Source organism: Siniperca chuatsi, linkage group LG6 (assembly GCF_020085105.1).
Source record: "Siniperca chuatsi isolate FFG_IHB_CAS linkage group LG6, ASM2008510v1, whole genome shotgun sequence".
Lineage (NCBI taxonomy): Eukaryota > Metazoa > Chordata > Actinopteri > Centrarchiformes > Sinipercidae > Siniperca > Siniperca chuatsi.
Genome location: NC_058047.1, coordinates 5,410,975 through 5,432,757, shown reverse-complemented (window position 1 = coordinate 5,432,757; position 21,783 = coordinate 5,410,975). Strand labels below are relative to the sequence as shown.

The window sequence follows — 21,783 nt, the reverse complement described above, 5'->3', positions numbered from 1 at the left end:
CTTTCCCTGGCTTAAGGAAGATTAAGCGTGAAAGGACCTCACACAGCCATTTAAGGTCAAAAGAACAACATGATAACCTTGTCAGGAAAAGGCAGACTGAAGGGTCAAATATACTGCAAAACGGCTGTGGAAGTGGTTGTTTTTATACTGCATTGGGTGTCTGTAAGCTTGCATGTTTGTTGGTGCGGTCATGAGTTTGGTCTGCACGTCGCTCAGCTGTGGAAAGTACACGAAACCTTTCTAGAAGATCTTTTATCTTGTAAAAGATAAAATTAAATTAAAAATCTGTCAGTTAAATAAACACTTATATAGTTGTAACACCAAAGATGTCAAAGATAGAGGCAAACAAAGATTCTTATGCATCATCATTATAAAGTTTGTTTTTCATGTGGGGTTTGCTTCCAGGCGTGTGATGGAGCTCCTTATCCAGGACTGGAGTTTGTCCACCAAGCTCCGTCTGCCAGCCATCAGCCGCCTGCAGAAGGTCCACAATGTCGACATGGCTTTGCAAGTGCTCAAAAGCAAAGGGGTCGACCTCAAGGATGAACACGGTAACTATGATTTTTGTTCTGAGCAAACAGCAGAATGGGGAGACGCTCAACCTGAAAGCATGTTTGCGCTCCACAAAATGAGATTAATGATTCTGTGTGATGTTTTCTTTAACAGAAGTGTTACATATTCATTGGGGATTCATACTGGCCTGTATTTTCCACCACTGTGGCACTTTAGTGCATATTGTTAATTTACTAAATCGTTCACTTGAGCATGAACACCTGCCATTTCACTGCACACCTTTTTGTGTTTGATCACAAACAGCTATTGAACAGCGACATAATTGGATTGCTTTTCCCCTTGTGACTCTGTTTGATGTGTGTGAACTTTATGTGACAATATGATTGTTTGTGCCTGTGCACTTCTGCATCTGTGAACATGTGTCGACGAGGACGAAAGGTACTGTTTCAAGATATTAGTAAAGTTAAACACAATAACTTTGCCTGCTTTATCAATTTAATCACAAAAACGACAATACCTTTTTAAATTGGCTTTTTAAATAATAAAATGGCTTCAGTAATAGCTGCATTTAACGCTTAACAGTCATTAATGGACAAACATGAAATTTACTATCATATAGGGCTGCAACTAACAATTATTTTCATTATCTATTAATCAATCTGTCTGTGGTTGTTGGCGAAATGGTGAAAACTTTCCATCACTAATTCCCAAGGTTCAAGGCAATGTCTTCAAAATTCTTTGTCCAACCAGCTGTCCAAAGGCAAAGATATTCAACTTACAATGATAGATTTGAGACGGTGGAACCAGCATATTACACAATGTTTTTTTCTTATAGTTTTTTTGTCAGTTGACTAAATGATGAATTGACTAATTGTTTCAGCACTAGCAGTGGGTCAAAGATAGTTAATTTACAATGATATGAAACAGAGAAAATCCAAACATCTTCATGTTTGGGAACCATAAAATGTTTGCCATTTTTGCTTAAAGTCTAGATGCCACTAAATCCTACACACTGGACCTTTTTAAGCATTGCTTCTTTATTTTCAGGCTCCACCATTGATTCCAGAGACATTGTGGATGGACACAGAGAGAAGACACTGAGCCTCTTGTGGAAAATCATCTTTGCGTTTCATGTGTGTATTGGACTTTATTTCCAATTGGTAGTTCACAAAATTGAAGTCACTTTTTTAACCCGTGGAAAGAGTTGATTGATATGCTGTTATCAAATAATCTGTTAAGGTGGAGGTGATTTTGGACGAGGATCAGCTGAGAGAGGAAATCGGCTTCCTAAAGAGAACCTTGAGGTCCAAACGGAGGCTGGCGTCTCTGAGGGCCGATCGGGGCCTTCAGCCGAGTCCTGCAAAGACCAGGATGGCATATGAACACAGAAGCACCAAGATCACCCTGCTGATGGACTGGGTCCGAGCTGTGTGTGACTTCTACAATCTGAAGGTGAGTTTGAAATTTTTATTTTCAGTGATGTGATTAGTTTGCAGGTATTTGCTCATAAACTGAAGTATTGGACAAAAGTTTGACCTGATGATGGCGCAATGACGAAAGTGATTTCATGTCATCTTGAGGGGGACATGGATGATTGATGAATTGTGGCTTTGAGTGAAAAGTCTAGACCAAATTTCATTAATCATCATGACATTGTCTATCCTAAAGTTGAGACATTTCACACTGAACCAAAAATGACAACCTGCCAGTGGTGCTACAGGAAGTCAGAGGATCACCAAAATTAGAATTTATCCTCAGGGGGCCATGGATGCCTGCACCAATCATCGTGGTAATCCATCCAATAGTTGTTGAGATATTACGCTCTGGACCAAACTGGTGGACCGACCGACTGACATTGCCATCCATAGAACAAAAGAAGAAATCAAGATAAATGTTGTTTAATGAATCAATTACTGGTGCAACAATCCAAGCAAGCAGTTTGCAGAAATTCGCTTCAAAGTTTTCTTGCTGTCAGTCTTCTTCGGTCTGTGCCCTCTCTATTTATTTTGCAGAGGCTGTCTTGCCTTCTATTACTAATTGTCTCTATGCCTTAAGATCCTTTAGTTGTTTAATTCCTACATCCCTAAAATAAAACATTAGCCTTTACCAAGTCTTTAACAGGTTGATTCAAAATACACTTTTAAACACGAGAACAGCAGGTAGTCACTCAACTTGTCCAATTTGCAATTACCATTAAGGGACTGATATGAGAGAGATTTTCTCTTAGCACCTTATACACTGTAAATCTGACATGACATCAACACAGCATAACCTTTGGCCCAACAAACAATAGTTTCACTGTTGTCAAGCTTATTTTTATAGCCCAAAATCAGTCAGCCATCAGTCAGTCTCGCAAGTCGTACTTTAAGAACAGTAACTTAAGTGTGTTGTCTGTCTGTGCAGGTGGAGAACTTCACTGTGACGTTCTCAGATGGCCGCGTCCTCTGCTACCTTATCCACCACTACCACCCCAGTCTCCTGCCAGAGGAGGCTGTCAGTCACAGCACCACTCAGACTGTCGAGTGCTCACCCAGGGGCCGCCTGGAGCTCAACTGCTCAGCCAGCGACTCCGACAACTCCTTTGACTCCTTGCCGACAGGCTTGAACGGTACTTGTCAGCTGTCTTGTGTCTTCAGTGCAATTGTCTGTTTGGATTTACGTTTTTTTTTTGTTTTTTTTTTAAATGTTCAAGTGGATGTTTATACTTGCACATCACAGACATTTGTGGTGCATTAGAGTGTGGAAAACATGGAATTTGATAAAACGTCTGAGGCATTTAGGGAGGGGAAATAAGACATTCAGGGAATCCATGAATACTGACACAAGAATAAACCAGAATGTATTGTCCAACATGTTTTACACAATCATTGCATTAGTTAGGGATTTTTTTGCTGGCTTTATCCACAGTAAACAATCCTGTTGCAAAATGTAGACAATCATTAATCACACTTGTGGAGCTTTGCATTTGAGTAAAACTTTTGGCACTGAATGATTTTTTTTTTTTTTTTTTTTTTACTTTTCAATGAATTTTCAAAGTGTTTTCACCTTAACTTGATTTTTCTCTGTTTCAAAAGATAGAAATACTATTATTATTTTTGATAGTAAGTAAGTTTAGAGAGAAGTGAATGTCATGCCTCAAAAGTTAGATTTATGTTTGTAAACTTGTATGACTTTTTAAAGGAGATTTTGAAGAGATTGGAGTGAAAGTGATTGACTTGTAATGACAATATCTGTGTTATTTTTGTGAACAGGCCCAGATTCTCCATCAGTGGAATTTAAAGAGCTACTGGAGAATGAGAAAAACAACTTCAGACTGGTCAACACTGCTGTGTCTTTCTTGGGCGGAGTTCCTGCCATGATCAACCCATCTGACATGTCCAACACCATCCCCAATGAGAAGGTGAGACCAGACCGGAGGTTTTCTCTCCCCTCTGCAGCAAATCTTTTGTTGTTTACTTGTCCAAGCTGTTTTATAAGAGGCAAATGCAGATTAGTTGGTCAGGGATTGAACACCTAACTCTTTTTTTCATCACAGTATACAGTAAATCATGTCTTCACTGTGGCTTATCAACTTTCCATTACCTTTCATGGCAAAGTCAAATCTGAGACCAGGTCCAGTCACATATTTTGTATCCATCTTTTCAAATATGAAAAATTCACTGACTATTATATTAATATAGGATAAAGTGATCAGGGTTTAGACTAATGAATTTTTGTGCAGCACCACCATGAAAATCGTTGCTCTAAATCCATCATCAAATCTTTTTAAATACAGTAGATGTAAAGAAGTCAACATCCACAACAATAATCTTGTGAAAATATATACTCGAACAACCCCAAGATGTCTGAAAATTGGTGTCAAGACCAGAGTGACCTGCTACAAGGATTCCTTCATCCACATCTGTTTATTTCCAGGTTGTGATGTCTTACCTGTCCTTCCTGTGTGCTCGTCTTCTGGACCTGCGGAATGAAACCAGAGCAGCTCGGGTCATACAGGGCGCCTGGAGGACCTACAGATTAAAGAAACATCTACAGCTCTACAAGGTTGGTTTTATTGTTTGGTACAACTGCAAAATGATGGAGTTTTATTTATCTAATTTATTCTATTCCATTTATTTTTGCAAATTAATTTCAATCATGGCTGAGACTTTAGCCGTTTATGTCTGGACAGAGTACAGACACTCCAAAAATCTGCAATTGCTGTTTCAGTTGTGTATGTGTGTGTGTCAGTGTTTTGCGTTCTTCTATCTTTTTGTGTTTTATTTTCTATTTTAATGTGCTTTGTTCGATTTTTATTTTATTTTTTTATTTATTTTTTTTGTGACCACATTGTGGTTGCAGTAAAAACTAAAGAGTGCCAGTAATTACTCGGTTGGTCATGGTTGCACTATTGTTGTTGCCATGTGGACATGTTACTTTTAAAAGTAATTTCTGTCACTGCTGTTTGTTGTATTTAACTAAATAGAATATTTGAATAAAAGGGATCAAAGACACTTAAGTGCAGATAAATGAAAGCAACTACAAGGATGCCATTTTGTGTTGATTTTGGCGGCCCCTGTGGAGAAAAGCAGTAGTGTTTCCACCGCCTTGTGTCGTAAACATCTTGATATGGCTAGCCCATGCATTTGTTTTGGAAGCGAGTGAAAGACGCAATTTATGTTTAATATTATATTTTCATTTTGTCTGCGTGGTGCGTGCCGCAAATCGTTTTGTCTGATTTCGCGGGGAATCGGACCTAGTGACAGGCATTTGCAATACCTATATAGAAATAGCCAATCTTCTTGCTGATGGTTTTGTTTGCTTATGTAGGTCAAATAGAGGCATCAGTTTTAAATTTAACAAGTTAAAAACTCCTTGTAGTTGCTTAAAGAAATGCTGCCCAATATTTACCGTATTTATCATTTCCTTATTTTAATGATTACATTACAAATAAGTTTTAGTAAGCTTTATTTGTTATAATATTTGTGTGATATAGTCGTTAAGCACTGTGCTATCTTTGAATTATTAAAAAGGTCAATCGGGTGCACAAACCTGAAAATGGCTCTGTCTCCTTAAAGGGTCTATAATTGACATTTTTATGACAACAATGTATCAAATGACAATATGAAAGAGGTCGCTCATAGTGATGAAACTAGAGAGAATTATCAGCTGAATCTGCAGCTCGCCTCAGCTTTACAGAGCTTTTATATTGAGTTTCAGCTAAAAAAATTTAGCCATCCTGCCCAAAACTTTACTGTTTTGGTTCACTCTCCCTGCCCTCATAGGCCACAGCAGGCAGCTGTTTTCAGTGAAAAAGTTTTTAAAACCCACTGTACACTACCTGGTCAGCACCAAACAGCAGCCAGACAGAGACTACCTGGTGAACATAGTGGAGCATTTAGCAGCTAAAGAGCCAGATATTTCCCTCAGGGGTTGGTAGAGACCAAAAACAAATCTAAAAGAGAGTGAATATTGGACTTACGTTCACCAGGTGGACATAAACAAGACTCCAAATGAAAGATAATGTTGCTCCGTAACTGCTGGATGTGTAAATAAGCAACTGCAGTAAAGCTTTCGTTGCACTGGTATTTCAGATAAGTTACATTGCACCTTTCTAGATGTCAGTAAAGAAAGAAATGAGCCATATTGTGATGGATGAGCAATAATTTTATCTTGTTTCTTGATTTTTGTTTGGAAACAGGAAAGAAACATGGCTGCTGTGAAAATCCAAGTAGTTGTGAGGAGTTTTCTCCAGAAGCGCAGAGCTAAGAGGCAGATTCAATCTGCCGTTATCATCCAATCAGTCTGGAGGGGTTACGTAGCCCGCAACAGGCTGAGGCTGAAAAAAGAGGCTCAACTTCGGGCTCTGCAACATGAAGCAGCAACTGTCATCCAGGTAGCTGTTTATTACATATGTGAGAATGAGAGGGGCTGTTAAAGACTCTAAATTGTTTAGCACGTCCAACTTGGTCATTTGTTGGGTAAATATCTAGAATTGATTCAAAGTGAAAAATATCACATAACACATATTACAGTAGAAATAAAAGTATATTTTTCAGTATTGACTTGATCTGATTTTGTTTTTCTTACCTCAAACTGATTCCAGTTGTAAAAGAGTTTGGCCAATGACACATTTATGTTGGTGCTGAATTTACATGCTGTCTGGTCAACATTTTGTGATTTTGCCTTTTTGTCCATTTTGTTATAACAAGGCCACTTGGTTCATATTGAAGCCTTCTTGTGTAATCATTCTTTGAATAGATGGTTCGTATCTTGTCCCTACAGGCTCAATGGAGGATGTTTTCAGCCATGAGGGCTTATCAACGCCTCAGATACTACGCCATTGTTGTCCAAGCACAATGGCGAATGAGAACGGCAGCCTTTGCTTATGGAAGAATCTGCTGGGCCACAACAGTCGTTCAGAAGTACTCAAGAGCAGGGGCTCTTGCAAGAAGAAATCGGGAACATTATCTATCCCTTAGAACTGCAGTGGTGAAAATACAGAGAGGCTACAGAAGATGGAAAACCCAGAAAACAGAAATGGAAAACCGTGCTGCCAAAGTGATACAAGCTGTATTTAAGAAATGGTATGAGAAAAAAATGGCTGCAAGAACTGCTGCTGCTGTAAGGATTCAGTCTTGGTACAGAATGCAGAGGTGTCTCCATCAATACAGAAAGGTCAAGACAAGCACTGTGCTCATTCAAGCCCAATACAGAGGTCATGCACAGAGGCGCTGCTTTCAGATGTTGAAGCTGCAGCACCACTCGGCTATTGTCATTCAGAGTGCCTTCAGAGGGCATGCTGTCAGAAAACAGGTGGCGAAGATGAGATGTGCTGTAGTCATAATCCAGCGTTGGTTCAGGGCTTCTGTGGAAAGAGACGCGGAAAAGCAAGTGTTTGTGAGGATGAAATGTGCTGCCATTACCATACAGGCAGCTTATCGTGGAAAAATGGCTCGGGAGTCCCTGAAGAAACGACACAAGGCAACAACAGTGATCCAGGCAGCTTTTAGGAAGCATGTTGCCCAAAGGCGCTACCTTCTCTTGAGAAAAGCTGCAGCTGTGATACAGCAAAAGTACAGAGCTACAATTTTGGCTCGCAAGACAAAGAAGGATTATGATGCTCTTCGAAATGCTGCACTCACTATACAAGCTAACTGGAGAGGCAGAGCTGACAGGAAGAGGATAGAAAAGTTGCATCAATGTGCAACACTGATACAGGCTTACTACCATCGGCACAAAGCGCGAGTAGAGTACAGGTCTAAGAAGGCCGCTGCTGTAGTCATACAGCGTCACTACAGAGCTTATGTGGCTGGAAAGGAGATGAGGAAAGCATACCTACACATGAGAACAGCCTGTGTTACTGTCCAAGCTGGATTCAGAGGCATGAGAGTTAGGGCAGAGCTGAAGAAAAGGCACCGGGCAGCGACTGTCATTCAGTCTTCATTTAAGATGTTTTTATGTAGGAAACAATATTTTCTCCTACAAAGTGCAGTGATTATCATCCAAAGCCGATACAGAGCTCTTCTAGTCAGCAGGGAACAGAAAAATGAGTACAGAGAGCTAAAGCAGGCTGCCATAAAGATACAAACTGTCTACCGGGGATTTAGAGTGAGAGAAGACCTAAAGAAGAGGCACAGCGCTGCCAAAGCAATCCAAGCTCAATTCAGGATGCACAGAATGCGTATGGCTTACCTTGCCACCAAGTGTGCTGCCATCATTATTCAGGAACACTACAGGGCCAAAATGCTCAGGGATCAACAGATGCAGAGCTACAGAACAATGAAATCTGCAGCCGTAGTCATCCAGGCAGCATATCGTGGCTACAGGACCAGGAGGAAGATTGCAGAGATGCACCGAGCTGCTACAATCATTCAGAGAAAGTTTCTCACCATTTGGGAAAGGAATCGGTTCCTAGCTATCAAGGCAGCAGCTTTGGTTTGTCAGCAGAGGTACAGAGCAGTGACACTGGCAAGAAAAAACCGTTTGGACTATCTGTCAAAGCGCAGGGCAGTCATTTGTCTGCAGGCAGCCTATAGAGGCTGTGAGGTCAGAAAGCAGTTGCGTATCCAGCATACTGCAGCTGTAACAATTCAGTCTCACTTCCGAAGGTACCAGCAGAGAACCTACTTCAAGATGCTCCACTGGGCTGCCAATGTATTGCAAGCACGTTACAGAGCCATCCAGAAAATGAGAGTGGAGATGCATGCCCTGAGTGCCAAGAGAAATGCTGCTGTTGTCTTACAAGCTGCCTTCCGTGGAATGAAGACCAGACAAATCATAAAACAAAGGCATCAGGCTGCCAGTGTTATCCAGAGAGCTTACAGAGCGCACTGTGAACACAAGCACTATCTTATCATGAAATCCTCCGTTCTCACAATTCAGCGGAGGTATCGGGCCACTGTAGCAGCAAAAGAACAAATGCAAAAATACCTGGAAATGCGCTCTGCTGCTGTTGTCCTTCAGGCAGCTTACAGAGGGCAGCAGGTCAGAAAGGAGCTTGCTCGTTGGCATCAGGCTGCCACTGTGATCCAGTCTGCATTCAGAAAGTACAGTAAGGAAGTCAAATTCCAGGCCATGCGTCTGTCCGCCGTTATCATCCAGAGATACTATCGTTCCTGTATTCTTCAAAGACGAGACAGAGAAAAGTTCCTGAAAATGAGACATTCCGCTATTGTCCTTCAGGCAGCTTTCAGAGGTCATTGTGTGCGAACCAACATTGCCAAGATGCACAGGGCAGCTACTGCCATTCAAGCAAACTTCAAGAGGCATAAGCAGCAGTTAGCCTTCAGGAGACAATGCTGGGCAGTATGTGTCTTACAGCAGAGGTTCAGAGCCCAGAGACAGAGAAACGTTGAGATAAAACATTATCAAGAGGTTAGGAAAGCTGTAATTAAACTACAAGCTGCCTTCCGTGGAATGAAATCCAGAAGAATCATCAAACAAAGGCATCATGCTGCCTGTGTCGTCCAGAAAGTTTACAGAGCCTACTCCGGACGCAAGCAGTATCTGAAATTGAAATTGTCTGTCCTTACCATTCAGCAAAAATATCGGGCCACTATCGCAGCTAAAGCACAAAGAACACAATACCTGGAAATGCGCAGAGCAGCAGTCATCCTTCAGGCAGCTTACAGAGGGCAGCAGGTCAGAAAGGAGCTTGCTCGTTGGCATCAGGCTGCCACTGTGATCCAGTCTGCATTCAGAAAGTACAGTAAGGAAGTCAAATTCCAGGCCATGCGTCTGTCCGCCGTTATCATCCAGAGATACTATCGTTCCTGTATTCTTCAAAGACGAGACAGAGAAAAGTTCCTGAAAATGAAACAATCCACCACCATCCTTCAGGCAGCATTTAGAGGCTGGTGTGTCAGGAGGGACATTAGCCGACAAAATCAAGCTGCCATTGTGATCCAGTCATGCTGGAGATGCTCAGTGCAGAGGCGTATCTTCCAAAGGAAGAGGGAGGCAGTTGTGAAACTTCAGCAGAGGTATCGGGCCACTGTAACAACAAAGGAACAAATGAAACAATATCAGCAAATGTGCAGAGCAGCAGTCATCCTTCAGGCAGCTTACAGAGGCCAGCAGGTCAGAAAGGAGCTTGCTCGTTGGCATCAGGCTGCCACTGTGATCCAGTCTGCATTCAGAAAGTACAGAGAGGAAGTCAAATTCCAGGCCATACGTCTGTCTGCCATTATCATCCAGAGATACTATCGCTCCTGTATTCTTCAGAGGCAAGAAAGGGAAAAGTTCCTGAAAGCGAGATATTCAGCCATTATTCTTCAGGCAGTTTTCAGAGGGCATTGTGTGCGAAGCAGCATTGCCAAGATGCACAGGGCAGCTACTGTCATTCAAGCAAACTTCAAGAGGCATAAGCAGCAGTTAGCCTTCAGGAGACAATGCTGGGCAGTATGTATCTTACAGCAGAGGTTCAGAGCTCAGAGACAGAGAAACGTTGAGATAAAACATTATCAACAGTGCAGAAAAGCTGCTATTGTCTTACAGGCTGCATATCGTGGAATGAAGACCAGACAAATCATAAAACAAAGGCATCAGGCTGCCAGTGTTATCCAGAGAGCTTACAGAGCACACTGTGAACACAAGCACTATCTTACCATAAAATCCTCCGTTCTCACAATTCAGCGGAGGTATCGGGCCACTGTAGCAGCAAAAGAACAAATGCAAAAATACCTGGAAATGCGCTCTGCTGCTGTTGTCCTTCAGGCAGCTTACAGAGGGCAGCAGGTCAGAAAGGAGCTTGCTCGTTGGCATCAGGCTGCCACTGTGATCCAGTCTGCATTCAGAAAGTACAGTAAGGAAGTCAAATTCCAGGCCATGCGTCTGTCCGCCGTTATCATCCAGAGATACTATCGTTCCTGTATTCTTCAAAGACGAGACAGAGAAAAGTTCCTGAAAATGAGACATTCCGCTATTGTCCTTCAGGCAGCTTTCAGAGGTCATTGTGTGTCGAACCAACATTGCCAAGATGCACAGGGCAGCTACTGCCATTCAAGCAAACTTCAAGAGGCATAAGCAGCAGTTAGCCTTCAGGAGACAATGCTGGGCAGTATGTGTCTTACAGCAGAGGTTCAGAGCCCAGAGACAGAGAAACGTTGAGATAAAACATTATCAAGAGGTTAGGAAAGCTGTAATTAAACTACAAGCTGCCTTCCGTGGAATGAAATCCAGAAGAATCATCAAACAAAGGCATCATGCTGCCTGTGTCGTCCAGAAAGTTTACAGAGCCTACTCCGGACGCAAGCAGTATCTGAAATTGAAATTGTCTGTCCTTACCATTCAGCAAAAATATCGGGCCACTATCGCAGCTAAAGCACAAAGAACACAATACCTGGAAATGCGCAGAGCAGCAGTCATCCTTCAGGCAGCTTACAGAGGGCAGCAGGTCAGAAAGGAGCTTGCTCGTTGGCATCAGGCTGCCACTGTGATCCAGTCTGCATTCAGAAAGTACAGTAAGGAAGTCAAATTCCAGGCCATGCGTCTGTCCGCCGTTATCATCCAGAGATACTATCGTTCCTGTATTCTTCAAAGACGAGACAGAGAAAAGTTCCTGAAAATGAAACAATCCACCACCATCCTTCAGGCAGCATTTAGAGGCTGGTGTGTCAGGAGGGACATTAGCCGACAAAATGAAGCTGCCATTGTGATCCAGTCATGCTGGAGATGCTCAGTGCAGAGGCGTATCTTCCAAAGGAAGAGGGAGGCAATTGTGAAGCTTCAGCAGAGGGTCCGGGCAGTGCAGCTTGGTAGGTTGGAGAGTAACAACTACAACCGAATGAGACAAGCTGCCATCAAACTTCAGACACACTGCAGAGCCTGGACTGCAAGACGACAGGTAATGGGCTTTTTTCCTGCCTTCCAGACAGTGTTTAGTTTGCATTCATTAACCTTGTAGAAACTTGAAAGTTGCTTAAAACAGGCGATCCATTGCAGCAGACTGCGTGTCTCTTAGCAAGTGGTAATTTAATGTGGTGGATAGACAAAATTTTAATGAATATACTGAAATTCAAGGAAACCACCTTGCCTGGAAAGAAGCTGACCGTATTAAAATTATTTGTAGTAAATGGGCTAAAAAAGGATAAACAAGAAAAGGTTACAGTCCCTTTGCATGCCATTCTGTTTCAGGTACTAGAGGGAGCCAAGGCTGAGAGGAGACTCCGTTTCACATCGGCGGTCGTCCATCATCTCAGTGCCATAAAGATCCAAAGAGCTCTGAGAGCCCACTGGGCTTTAGAGTCGGCCAAAAGACAAATCCATTCTGTCATCACCATACAGGTACAGCAAAAAATCTGTCACTGAAAAGAACTTTAGTGCTCTGATGAATTTAAAATAATTTTTCAGTGAATAGCACAACATTGCTTAAAATTATTCCCTTGTTTTTTTCCTAGCGATGGGTGAGAGCAATGCAGCAGAGGAGACGGTATCTGGAGGACAGGAGGAAGGTGGTTATAGCCCAGAGAGCAGTCAGGTGCTGGTTAGCTCGTCGCCACAAGGCGGCGTCCGTCATCCAGCAGGCTGTCCGCAAATTCCTCCTTCTCAGGCGCCAAAAGAGGGTTCAACAAGGCATTGTCAAAGCTCAGGTACTACAGTCAGTGGTGAATTTGGTACAGAGTCCTGTGCTCTTAAATGATGTGTGTCTTAAAACAATAGTCAGGTGCCCATACGAATATTTAAACAGTTTTTGATTGCTGTGATCATTCCTCCTGTTCATACTGGCCATTACGAGATTCTTTCCTATTGCACATTAAATGGTAAATGATGGAGGACAAAATCACTGTTTTAGGGAAGCCAGAGCACATAATGTAAGATGCTATTAGCATATAATTATTTTAATTTTGCTTTTTATGTTGATTACTGTTATTGCCATAATTTATAACAACAAAATCCAGTGGTTTGAATGGATGGTATACCATTTCAATCCTCACAAAGGTTCCCCCCTTTGGCATAAAATGGTTAACCTCTTTTGATCACCACTAATTTGAGTTTTTCTTTTATTGATCTTCTCTCCATCTCTCCTGCTCTCCCTCCAGGCGTTGTGGAGAGGACACCGCTCCCGCCGACTGAATGACAATCCCAAGGTGGTGAAGTTGAGACACCGTTTACGTAAAGTCTCCGATGGCGTCCGAGAGGAGGACAAACTGTGCAACAAGACGTCGTCTGCCCTGGACTACCTCCTTCGATACAAACACTTCTCCTACATTCTAGAGGCCCTGAAAAACCTGGGTAAGGCTTTGCCCTTTCTGTCAGTTCACCCATAGTTTTTTAGTCGTAGTAAAAAGTAGCTTTAGTGGAAGAGCAACCTTTTATTGTAGTTGATGAAGGACGACAAAGTGTTTGTTCTTTTCCCCCACCCAAATTTTTGCAGTTTACAATGTTGGTGATTAAGTCTTCATGACAGTCTTCCTAATCTGAAATGTTTTGACTTTTTTTTTTTTATGTATTAGGTGAAATATACAGTATTTGTAGTACACTTTGCTTTGCAATATTTCTTTTTATCAAATTTACTTTACGTTTCTTTAGTTTGGGTATTGTATTTTTGTTATATTACTTCCACATGTTTTAATGTTGTAATATAAAACACGAAAGTAAACGTAAAAATAAATATTATATACAAAATAAAATAATACATTATTTTTACATGCATCATACGTGCTAAACCAAAAGCAACTGTATAATCTGGAAGACAATTTGCAATCAATCCATGAGGCCTCATCAGCTCTCACATGTGATAGGTCCAAATGTCTCTTAACCTACTATTTCTAATCAGACTACAGAAACGCTAGGCTAACTAATGCCAGGATTTGGCAATCAAAGATTAGTTACAAGATTAAACAGTTTGTTTAATTTGGGACAGTTGCAATGGACAATTAACAGACATCTGTACAAGGTTCAGGGACTTGAGTCGGTCATGCCATTGCTATTACAGTTATACACTTGACCTCTAACTGTACCCACTGTTATTCTGATATCTGCAATAGAGTTGAGCATGAGAAACGGGAAGACTTTTTTTAGGAAGTATGGGGGGAAAAAAGTTCCTCTTCTGTTGGTTTTGGTTGTGTTGTAATAGCAAAAGTGCTTGTGTTGTCAAAATAAGTTCATTACATAAGAAGGTGGTTAACGTGTGTTCCCAAAATCAAATGTGTAATCTAAAATTCTATCAAGTGTATGTGCCTGAAAGGTCCAGTGTGTAACATTTAGGAGGAGCTGTAGGCAGAAATGGAATATAATGTTTATAAGTATGTTTTCATTAGTATATAATCACCTGAGAATCGTCGTGTTTTTATTACCTTAGAATAAACCGTTTTTATCTACAGTGGAAGCGGGCTCCCTTCCACGGAGGCTGCCATGTTGCATCGCCATGTTTCTACTGTAGCCCAGAACAGACAAACCAATTACTGCTCTAGATAAGGGCTTTCAAATTATCCGCGAATTTCGCGGTCACCGTAGTTTCTCCACATGCTTGGAACGGGAGGGTGAGGCGAGCGGTATTCAAATGGTTGCAATTTCACCGCTAGACGCCACTAAATCCTACATACAGCTCTTTTAACGTTGTTGAGTATCCTTGGCTAATATACTGAGCATGATCTCAGGTGTCTTCGGTCTTTTCAGTAGCGCAGTTTGTCCTGAGCGCTAACAGAAGGCCGTGTGTGTGTGTGTGTGTGTGTGTGTGTGTGTGCGTGTGTGTGTACAGAGACTGCCACCAGGCTGTCCCCAGAATGCTGTGAGCGGCTGGTAGAGAGCGGAGCCACCAGCGTCATCTTCACACTCATCCGCTGCTGCAACAGGAGCGTCCCCTGCATGGACGTCATCACCTACTCCATCCAGATCCTGCTCAACCTCTCCAAGGTACAAACCCAGAGTTGCGCTTTCTTTTTTTATATATGTAATGTTGCCATAAAAAGTAATCAGGCTCTCATGTTCAGGGAGTGAAACATGAAGATGACAAGAAATATAGTGATCAGTTGACTTTGTAAAAGGTTTTTCCTTCTCGCCTGATGGTAGAAAGTTACTGTTAGTCCTGATGTCCTTCCCCTCAGGTTAAGTTGCCATTATGGTCTGCCTTCACATGGCATCCAGCCTAAAGACTGAAAGTGTGAATTAGCTAGCAGCAAATGAAGGCAGCAAAATAATTTGTTTTTCAAATTTCATATATTTTATTGATGCATTTTTTTTGGGTCCCTGTAATTTTAAAAGGTAACTATACTCTCAAATTATGCTAGGACCCTCCCTCTCATTATATCTCATTATATATTTTTAAGCCAAAGAATTTGGTTTAACTGAACTTTCAAATCCAAGCAGACAAAGTTTTGAGCAGAAAAGACGTTTTTTTTTTTTTACTCACAATATATGCTTTGTTGGGGAAAAAAATCACCTTTTATTAACATAATATTCCAACAAGAATCTGCGTGGTTATGTGTACAGCAAAAACTATTTAGTGTTTCCTGAGTTGAATTAATGCACATTATTCTATGTGCAGTTTGAGAATTGCACTTATTTGCCAGGCGACACTTGGCTCAGCTGAACATAAAGACTGGAAATCGGGGAAAGATTTAGCCTGGCTCTGTCCAAAGGGAAAAACATCTGTCTTATCAGCACCTCTGAAGTTAACTAATTAACACGTTATATCTCGTACAAAAAACAAGTTGCGGTTTTACAGAGGATTTTGTGCAGTGCTATTTCTCGGATGGGAGCACTTCTTGTTGTATTTACAGTTGAGTTTTTGTATGGATTAAACGAGAAATACAGCATGTTAAATAATGAGTTTTAGAGGTGCTGGTAGGTGGATTTATTTTTGACAGAGCCAAACTAGCTGCTTCCCCCCCGCTTTATGCTAAGCTAATCGTCTTGTGGCTTCATGTTTAGCATACAGACATGTGAGTGATATCGATCTCATCTAACTCTCGCAAAGAAAATAAAAAAATGTATTCCCAAAATGTCTAACTATTCCTATAACAACATTGATTTATCAGTTCGATATGTTCTTGTAAGTTTACTATTTGTTAGCTCATGTTACAGTAGTGATATGGCACACTGTGCTGAATAACAAATGAGTAAAGATCACTTTTAATGCCCGAGACTGGAAGAGCATTTCCTCCACAGCTCTGATCTCACTTCCCCACAGACTTTCTCTTCCTTTATTTCAGCTAATTGTTGTTCAGGCTCAGTTTCTCTTCTGCAAAACCAATTTCAGACTGAGGGCCAACACTTTTTTTTAATTTAGTGGTTTCTGATCTCACAATTTAGTGTACATCATTGTGGATAATTCTGGAACATTCTGTAAAGTCTGCTTCTTTTTTTTTATTCATGAGAAGACAAAAAAACTGAAATAAAAAAACAAAATCATTAGAGAAATTAATCAAACTATTCATATTTAAGGCAAACCTTGTAAATGATTCTATAATTCTTATTATAAAATGACTACAAACTTCAAAAAAGGAAGACTTACATTGCATCTATCACATGTTCTCTACCAAGTAAATTTCACAAAGAATCATTACTTTGGAGACAGTAAATGTAATTGTGTACACTATTTCTTTTAGTGTCAGACACTTTCTTACATCAGGCACGATGTAATAAAAGCATTATCAACAGTTTTCAAAACAAAGATATTAAGTTTCTGCAAGGAGAAACTGGAGAACAGTGAACCAAGATGAACGGAGATTAGCCTGTAAAATGAGTCTGGTTCTCTGATAACATCTGAACTGCAGCTTTGTTTTCTCCAGAGCTGGCAGTGGGTTTTGCGTAGGTTTGGGCATTCCAACCTTTTGTAACAAAATGTTTGTTTGTTTTTATTGATTTTTCACTTTGCTTTGTGGACTTTGATTGCTTGACTTGCAAAATAATCTGCTAGACTGTGGCAAAAACATGTTGGTAGTAGCTTTAATCTTTATATTTAGATTTTTTGTTTTCCATCTGTCCTGGATTGTATTTTACTTTACTTGAAACAATAAAGAATGATGACATTGCAGCGTGACATGAAACTCTGCTTCCCAAATTGAACTGTCATGTTGCATTTTAAACTCAGACTTGGCAGCAGCACCATTGTCTTGTCTTTGGGGACTGTGGCATCATCAGCTTCTGTTCAGCCATTCTTGGTCACCAACAATCAAAGAACATTTTTTTCTTAAGTAACTGCTGTCCAGGGGATAAATGTACAGGTACCTCGATAGTATCTTTCCAAGATAGAAAGCTCTACACAGGATAATGGTCTACAGCCATGCTAGTGGCTCTGTGAGGCTGACATTTAGCTCAAAGCACCGCTGTGCCCAATGCCAGTATGCTAACATGTTCACAATGACAATGCTAACATGCGGCTGTTTAGTGGGTATAATGTTTACCATTTTCACCATCTTAGTTTAGCATAGTAGCATGCTAACATTTACTAATTCGTATTAAAAACAAAGTACAGCTGAGGCTGATGCGAATGTCAAGAGTTTTGCTGTTATTTTGTCATAAACCACACATTAAAAACACATCGAAATTTTGACCTGATGTTGGCACTAGGTGAAAAGTGAGGGGATCACCAAAGTTATCATAATTCATCTTGAGGGGGAAATGAATGTGTGAACCAGATTTAATGGCAATCCATTCAATAGTTGGCGAGACATTGCACACAAAATCCCATGGTGGCGCTAGAGGAAAAGTCGGGGATCGCAAAAGTCACTGGGATTCATCACCTGGGGACCATGAATATCTGTACCAAATTGTATGGCAGTGCATCCACTAGTTGTTGAGATCTCAGGCTTGACCACAGTGGTGGTCCCGACCTACTGACAGACCAACATTGCCATCCATAGAGCCACGTAACTAGCATGGCTAAAATTTACAAAAATGACTTGTGCATTCTACCACACCAGACTCTTTCCATTGCCTTTGCATACTTCTGTGACTTCTCAAATCTTGTCCCCTCTGCTTTGTCTGAACAAGTGGTTCATTGATTTTAATTATACATGTTTGTACCTTCTTCCCACTTTGCGTTCTTTCTTTCCTTCTCCTCTCATTCACCCTTGGTTTTCTCCCTCAGTACCACAAGACCATCGAGGCAGTGTATTCAGTGGAAAACTCTGTGGAAACGTTGCTGGACCTGTTGCAGAGATACCGGGAGAAGGCAGGGGATAAAGTGGCAGAAAAGGGCGGCAGCATCTTCACCAAGGCCTGCTTCCTGCTTGCTCTGCTCCTCCAAGACAAGCACCGTGCTGTGGTCTGTAGCTACTTTTAACATAGGGACTGAAATATATTATTCCAGTCATTTAAGAACATTTGAATGCCAATATCAAATTCTAATTTTAAAGGCGGAACAGCTTTTGTAGTTTTGTAAATACAATGCAAACTTTTTTCATTTTCATTAGGAGGTTATGAAGCTACCCAAGGTCTTGGATAGGATACGCAGTATTTACCGCCTCACTGCTCGCAAACACAAGATGGACGCAGAAAGAACTGTTATCAAACAGAAGATGAACGCGTCAATCAATGGAAGCTTCTTCATTCAAGCAACACCTCGTAAATCCCGCCCTGTGCCAAAGTATGTATATGTATGCACATTTACAGTACTGTATGTGTCTGGGATACACACATAGTATGTTTGTAATTGTGTGTATGTAATTGACATCCTGTTTTTGTTTTTCAGATTTGCACCGGATTGGGTTCTCAGAAAGGACAAGCTAAAAGATATTGTGGACCCTCTCAGGGCTATTCAAATGGTGGCAGAAACACTCTCCATTGTGTTGTAAATAGACGGGTTTTTAAATATTGATTTGTCATCTAATTTTTTTTCCTTCAGAAAACATTGTTTTATGTATTGTTTTTTTATGTATGGTTTTTTTAACCAATGCATTTCCATTTTACGTGTGTGTGTATATATATTAAAATGGATTTGTTTCTTAAACATGGGCCAGTGTCATTTTCCTTGGCTCAAAGTGTGTGTGTGTGTGTGTGTGTGTGTGTGTGTGTGTGTGTGTGATTACTAGATTTAGGCAGGGGAAAAGCAGTTTAACTAATAATTTTACACGCGAGTTAAAAATTTAATCAGGCTCACTCGTCTTGCTCCCAAGTTGCAGCTCTTCAGTAACACCAATAAATATAATGTTAGCATGCTTACATGCTCATAATGACAATGCTAACATGCTGGTTTTTTAGCAGGTAATATTTACCATATTCCCCATCTTTTATTTAGTTGAAGAGTTGTTAGAATTACATTTGCTAATTAGCACTACCTGCTGGGAACATGAACTTCAACTCCATTGCATTATTAGTTTAAAAAATTGTTTTTGTTATTGAATGTCAACATTAGTCACAGCTGTCAGGTTAGAATTATATATAAATAATGAATACATTTTTTAAAATTTTATTTGTATAGTCTTGATATTACAAACAAGCGAGTACAGGTTCATTTTGGTTGTGCATAACAGACAAGCAGAACGTAAAATAACAGCACCACAGTACACTGCATCATATCTTGGGTTACTCATGGTTCTCATAAGTTAAATCGCTGTCAATTTGAAGTCTTATTGGCACAAGGGCAGGAGTATCACACCATCATTACACCTCTGACGCATTGTATCAACAGATCTTCCTTTGGTACACTTAAACTCGATTACATCATTATGGCTTGAATACAGCTTTTTGTAATCCTTATATTTGAATGCAATATTATGTTGCCTCATGTGGTCTTCATTCACAGTGCAGGGTTCTGCAAGAGATGATGGACAAAAAGCATTTTGTTAATGACGTGGTAAAACATACTGTATACACAACTATTACCAGTGTTATACAGACTACTTAGATAAATATTTAGAGATATTTGGTTGTTTCCAGTGGTGGAAGAAGTATTCTGATAATTTACTTGAAAGCAGCTATAATAGATATTTTTATAATAACAATGTATCAAATGACTGTGAAAACAATGTGCGAAAGGGGTCACACTTAGAGATGAATCTACATAGTCTGCAGCTCCCCTCAGCTTTATGGAGCTTTACAGTGAGTTTCAGCTCATTGTTTTGGTTACTGTTTTGGCTCACCGCTCTCGTAGTGTCATTTTGGGCTGCAGCAGGCAGCTATTTTCAGTGAAAAAGCCCTTAAAAACTCACTGTACGCCACTTGCTCAGCACCAAACAGCAGACAGATACAGTTAGCGTCTAGCTGGTGAATATAATGGAGCATTTAGCAGCTAAAGATCCAGATATTTCCCTCAGGAGTTAGTGGAGACCAAAAACAGATCTAAAAGAGAGTGAATATTGGACTTACATTCAACAGGTGGCCAGAGACAAGACTTAAAATGAATGATAATGTTGCTCTGTAACTGCTGGATGTGTAAATAAGCAACCGTTTGGTAACAAGTTCACCATATCAACTCATACTGTATCAAACTGTCACATCCAACCACTGGAAACCATTTTGAAATGAAAATTAAGATTCATTTTGACAATACAAAACCATTGCACATTTCAATGAAAAATATGTAAATATGAGGGGAATAGTAACTTACTGAGGCATCTCAGCTGTCTGATCCATTCACCATTGATGCAGGTTCTGTAAGGCTCTCCCTCCATGGTGTAGTACTTCTGACACACGTATTCAACCCTTTCATTGTGGCTGTACTGACTTTTCATGGTGTACTTGAGGTCTCCATCTGTAAGAGGTGGTGGACTCCCACAGCCTGCAGGCTCTGAAAGAATGTGGGCAATGGTGGTACAAGTTTAGTTAAGTCACTTCATATGTATGTGCTTTATAAAACACATTTAAAACCAGCATCACCATTAATTAGAGAGAGGCTGTTTCACTGTGTAGGGGCCATGACAGCAAAGGTGTCATATGATATATTTTATTCCATAAATTAAATGAAGATATCAACAATGGATTGATTAAATAAGCAATAAAAGATGTATCCCAAAGGGTTTTCAATATGTAATGAATTAAATGCATTTGAAACCTTTTTGCCATCTTTATGAAATAATAGCTGTAGCTATACTATATTATGTATATATTACTATATATTAATTCACAATAGCTTTTTTATGCTAGGTGAAAGGTGTTTTTAATCAAAAAGGTGTTAAAAATAGCTGAAGAGGAGGAGCAAAGATGACTGAATGAATGAAGAGCTACCTGACAGGGAAATGAATGACTAAAATGTTATATAATAATAATAATATAAGAATATATATAAATAATATTCAGAATCAGCTTTAAACAGGTGAGCCTCTGTCAGCGGGGTGAGAAAAATAAATCTTGTTTCCATTGCATCTACAACTATATGTCTGGAGCTTAAGACAATGCAATAAAGCAGAACACTCTCCTGGTGTAAAGATAAAGAAGAGTTGATTTATAAGTTTACACATGAAAACTGAAACTTTCTCACCTTTAAATAAGTTCAGTTTTCAATATTTGATTAAATATTGAAATATTCAATATTTTCTGCATCCATCTCCAGCTACATCAGTGTTGGTGTAACAGTGGAGACTAGAAAAAATATTGTATAATACCCAATACTCTTACCATTCTGCGATAACGAAATGTCCATGTTCAGCCACAGGACAAAAAGGCAAATAAGTAGAGAGAATCTCATAGTGATTGTCCAGGTGTTGTAATCAGAGGTTACTCCCTAATCAGAGAATAAGTCAGTGTTTGTCCTTTATATATACAGATAAAAGAGTTTTGACACAGTGGAATTTCACAAATTTGTAATTAAATTGCCACAGAAGATTTGGCAACTTTGACAAAACCCTCCTCCACCAAACACACCCAAGTATTCCCTGAAATGGATTTCCTGAAAGGCATGTACAG

At 40.2% G+C, this 21,783-nt stretch overlaps 2 protein-coding genes across 2 annotated transcripts in view; one reads left to right on the top strand and one right to left on the bottom strand.

The window, feature by feature from the left end:
- aspm (assembly factor for spindle microtubules) overlaps positions 1 to 18,893 on the top strand; it is a 28,707-nt gene extending 9,814 nt beyond the window's left edge. Inside the window, 16 exon segments of the mRNA XM_044200249.1 lie at positions 406 to 551; positions 1,561 to 1,646; positions 1,753 to 1,965; positions 2,917 to 3,121; positions 3,765 to 3,913; positions 4,429 to 4,557; positions 6,194 to 6,388; positions 6,778 to 10,947; positions 10,949 to 11,839; positions 12,130 to 12,279; positions 12,393 to 12,584; positions 13,035 to 13,227; positions 14,696 to 14,850; positions 18,029 to 18,205; positions 18,354 to 18,526; positions 18,632 to 18,893. Coding sequence (XP_044056184.1) covers positions 406 to 551; positions 1,561 to 1,646; positions 1,753 to 1,965; positions 2,917 to 3,121; positions 3,765 to 3,913; positions 4,429 to 4,557; positions 6,194 to 6,388; positions 6,778 to 10,947; positions 10,949 to 11,839; positions 12,130 to 12,279; positions 12,393 to 12,584; positions 13,035 to 13,227; positions 14,696 to 14,850; positions 18,029 to 18,205; positions 18,354 to 18,526; positions 18,632 to 18,734 — 7,327 coding nt within the window. The 3' untranslated portion in view covers positions 18,735 to 18,893.
- A 439-nt stretch (positions 18,894 to 19,332) lies between these two features.
- On the bottom strand, positions 19,333 to 21,654 carry LOC122877992 (complement factor H-related protein 3-like). Its single transcript, XM_044200255.1, has 3 exons — positions 21,496 to 21,654; positions 20,489 to 20,668; positions 19,333 to 19,693 (listed from the first exon to the last, which is right to left on the bottom strand). The coding sequence occupies exons 1-3, from the start codon at positions 21,563 to 21,565 to the stop codon at positions 19,509 to 19,511; spliced, it is 435 nt and encodes a 144-aa protein (XP_044056190.1). The 5' UTR covers positions 21,566 to 21,654; the 3' UTR covers positions 19,333 to 19,508.
- Positions 21,655 to 21,783: the final 129 nt, after the last annotated feature.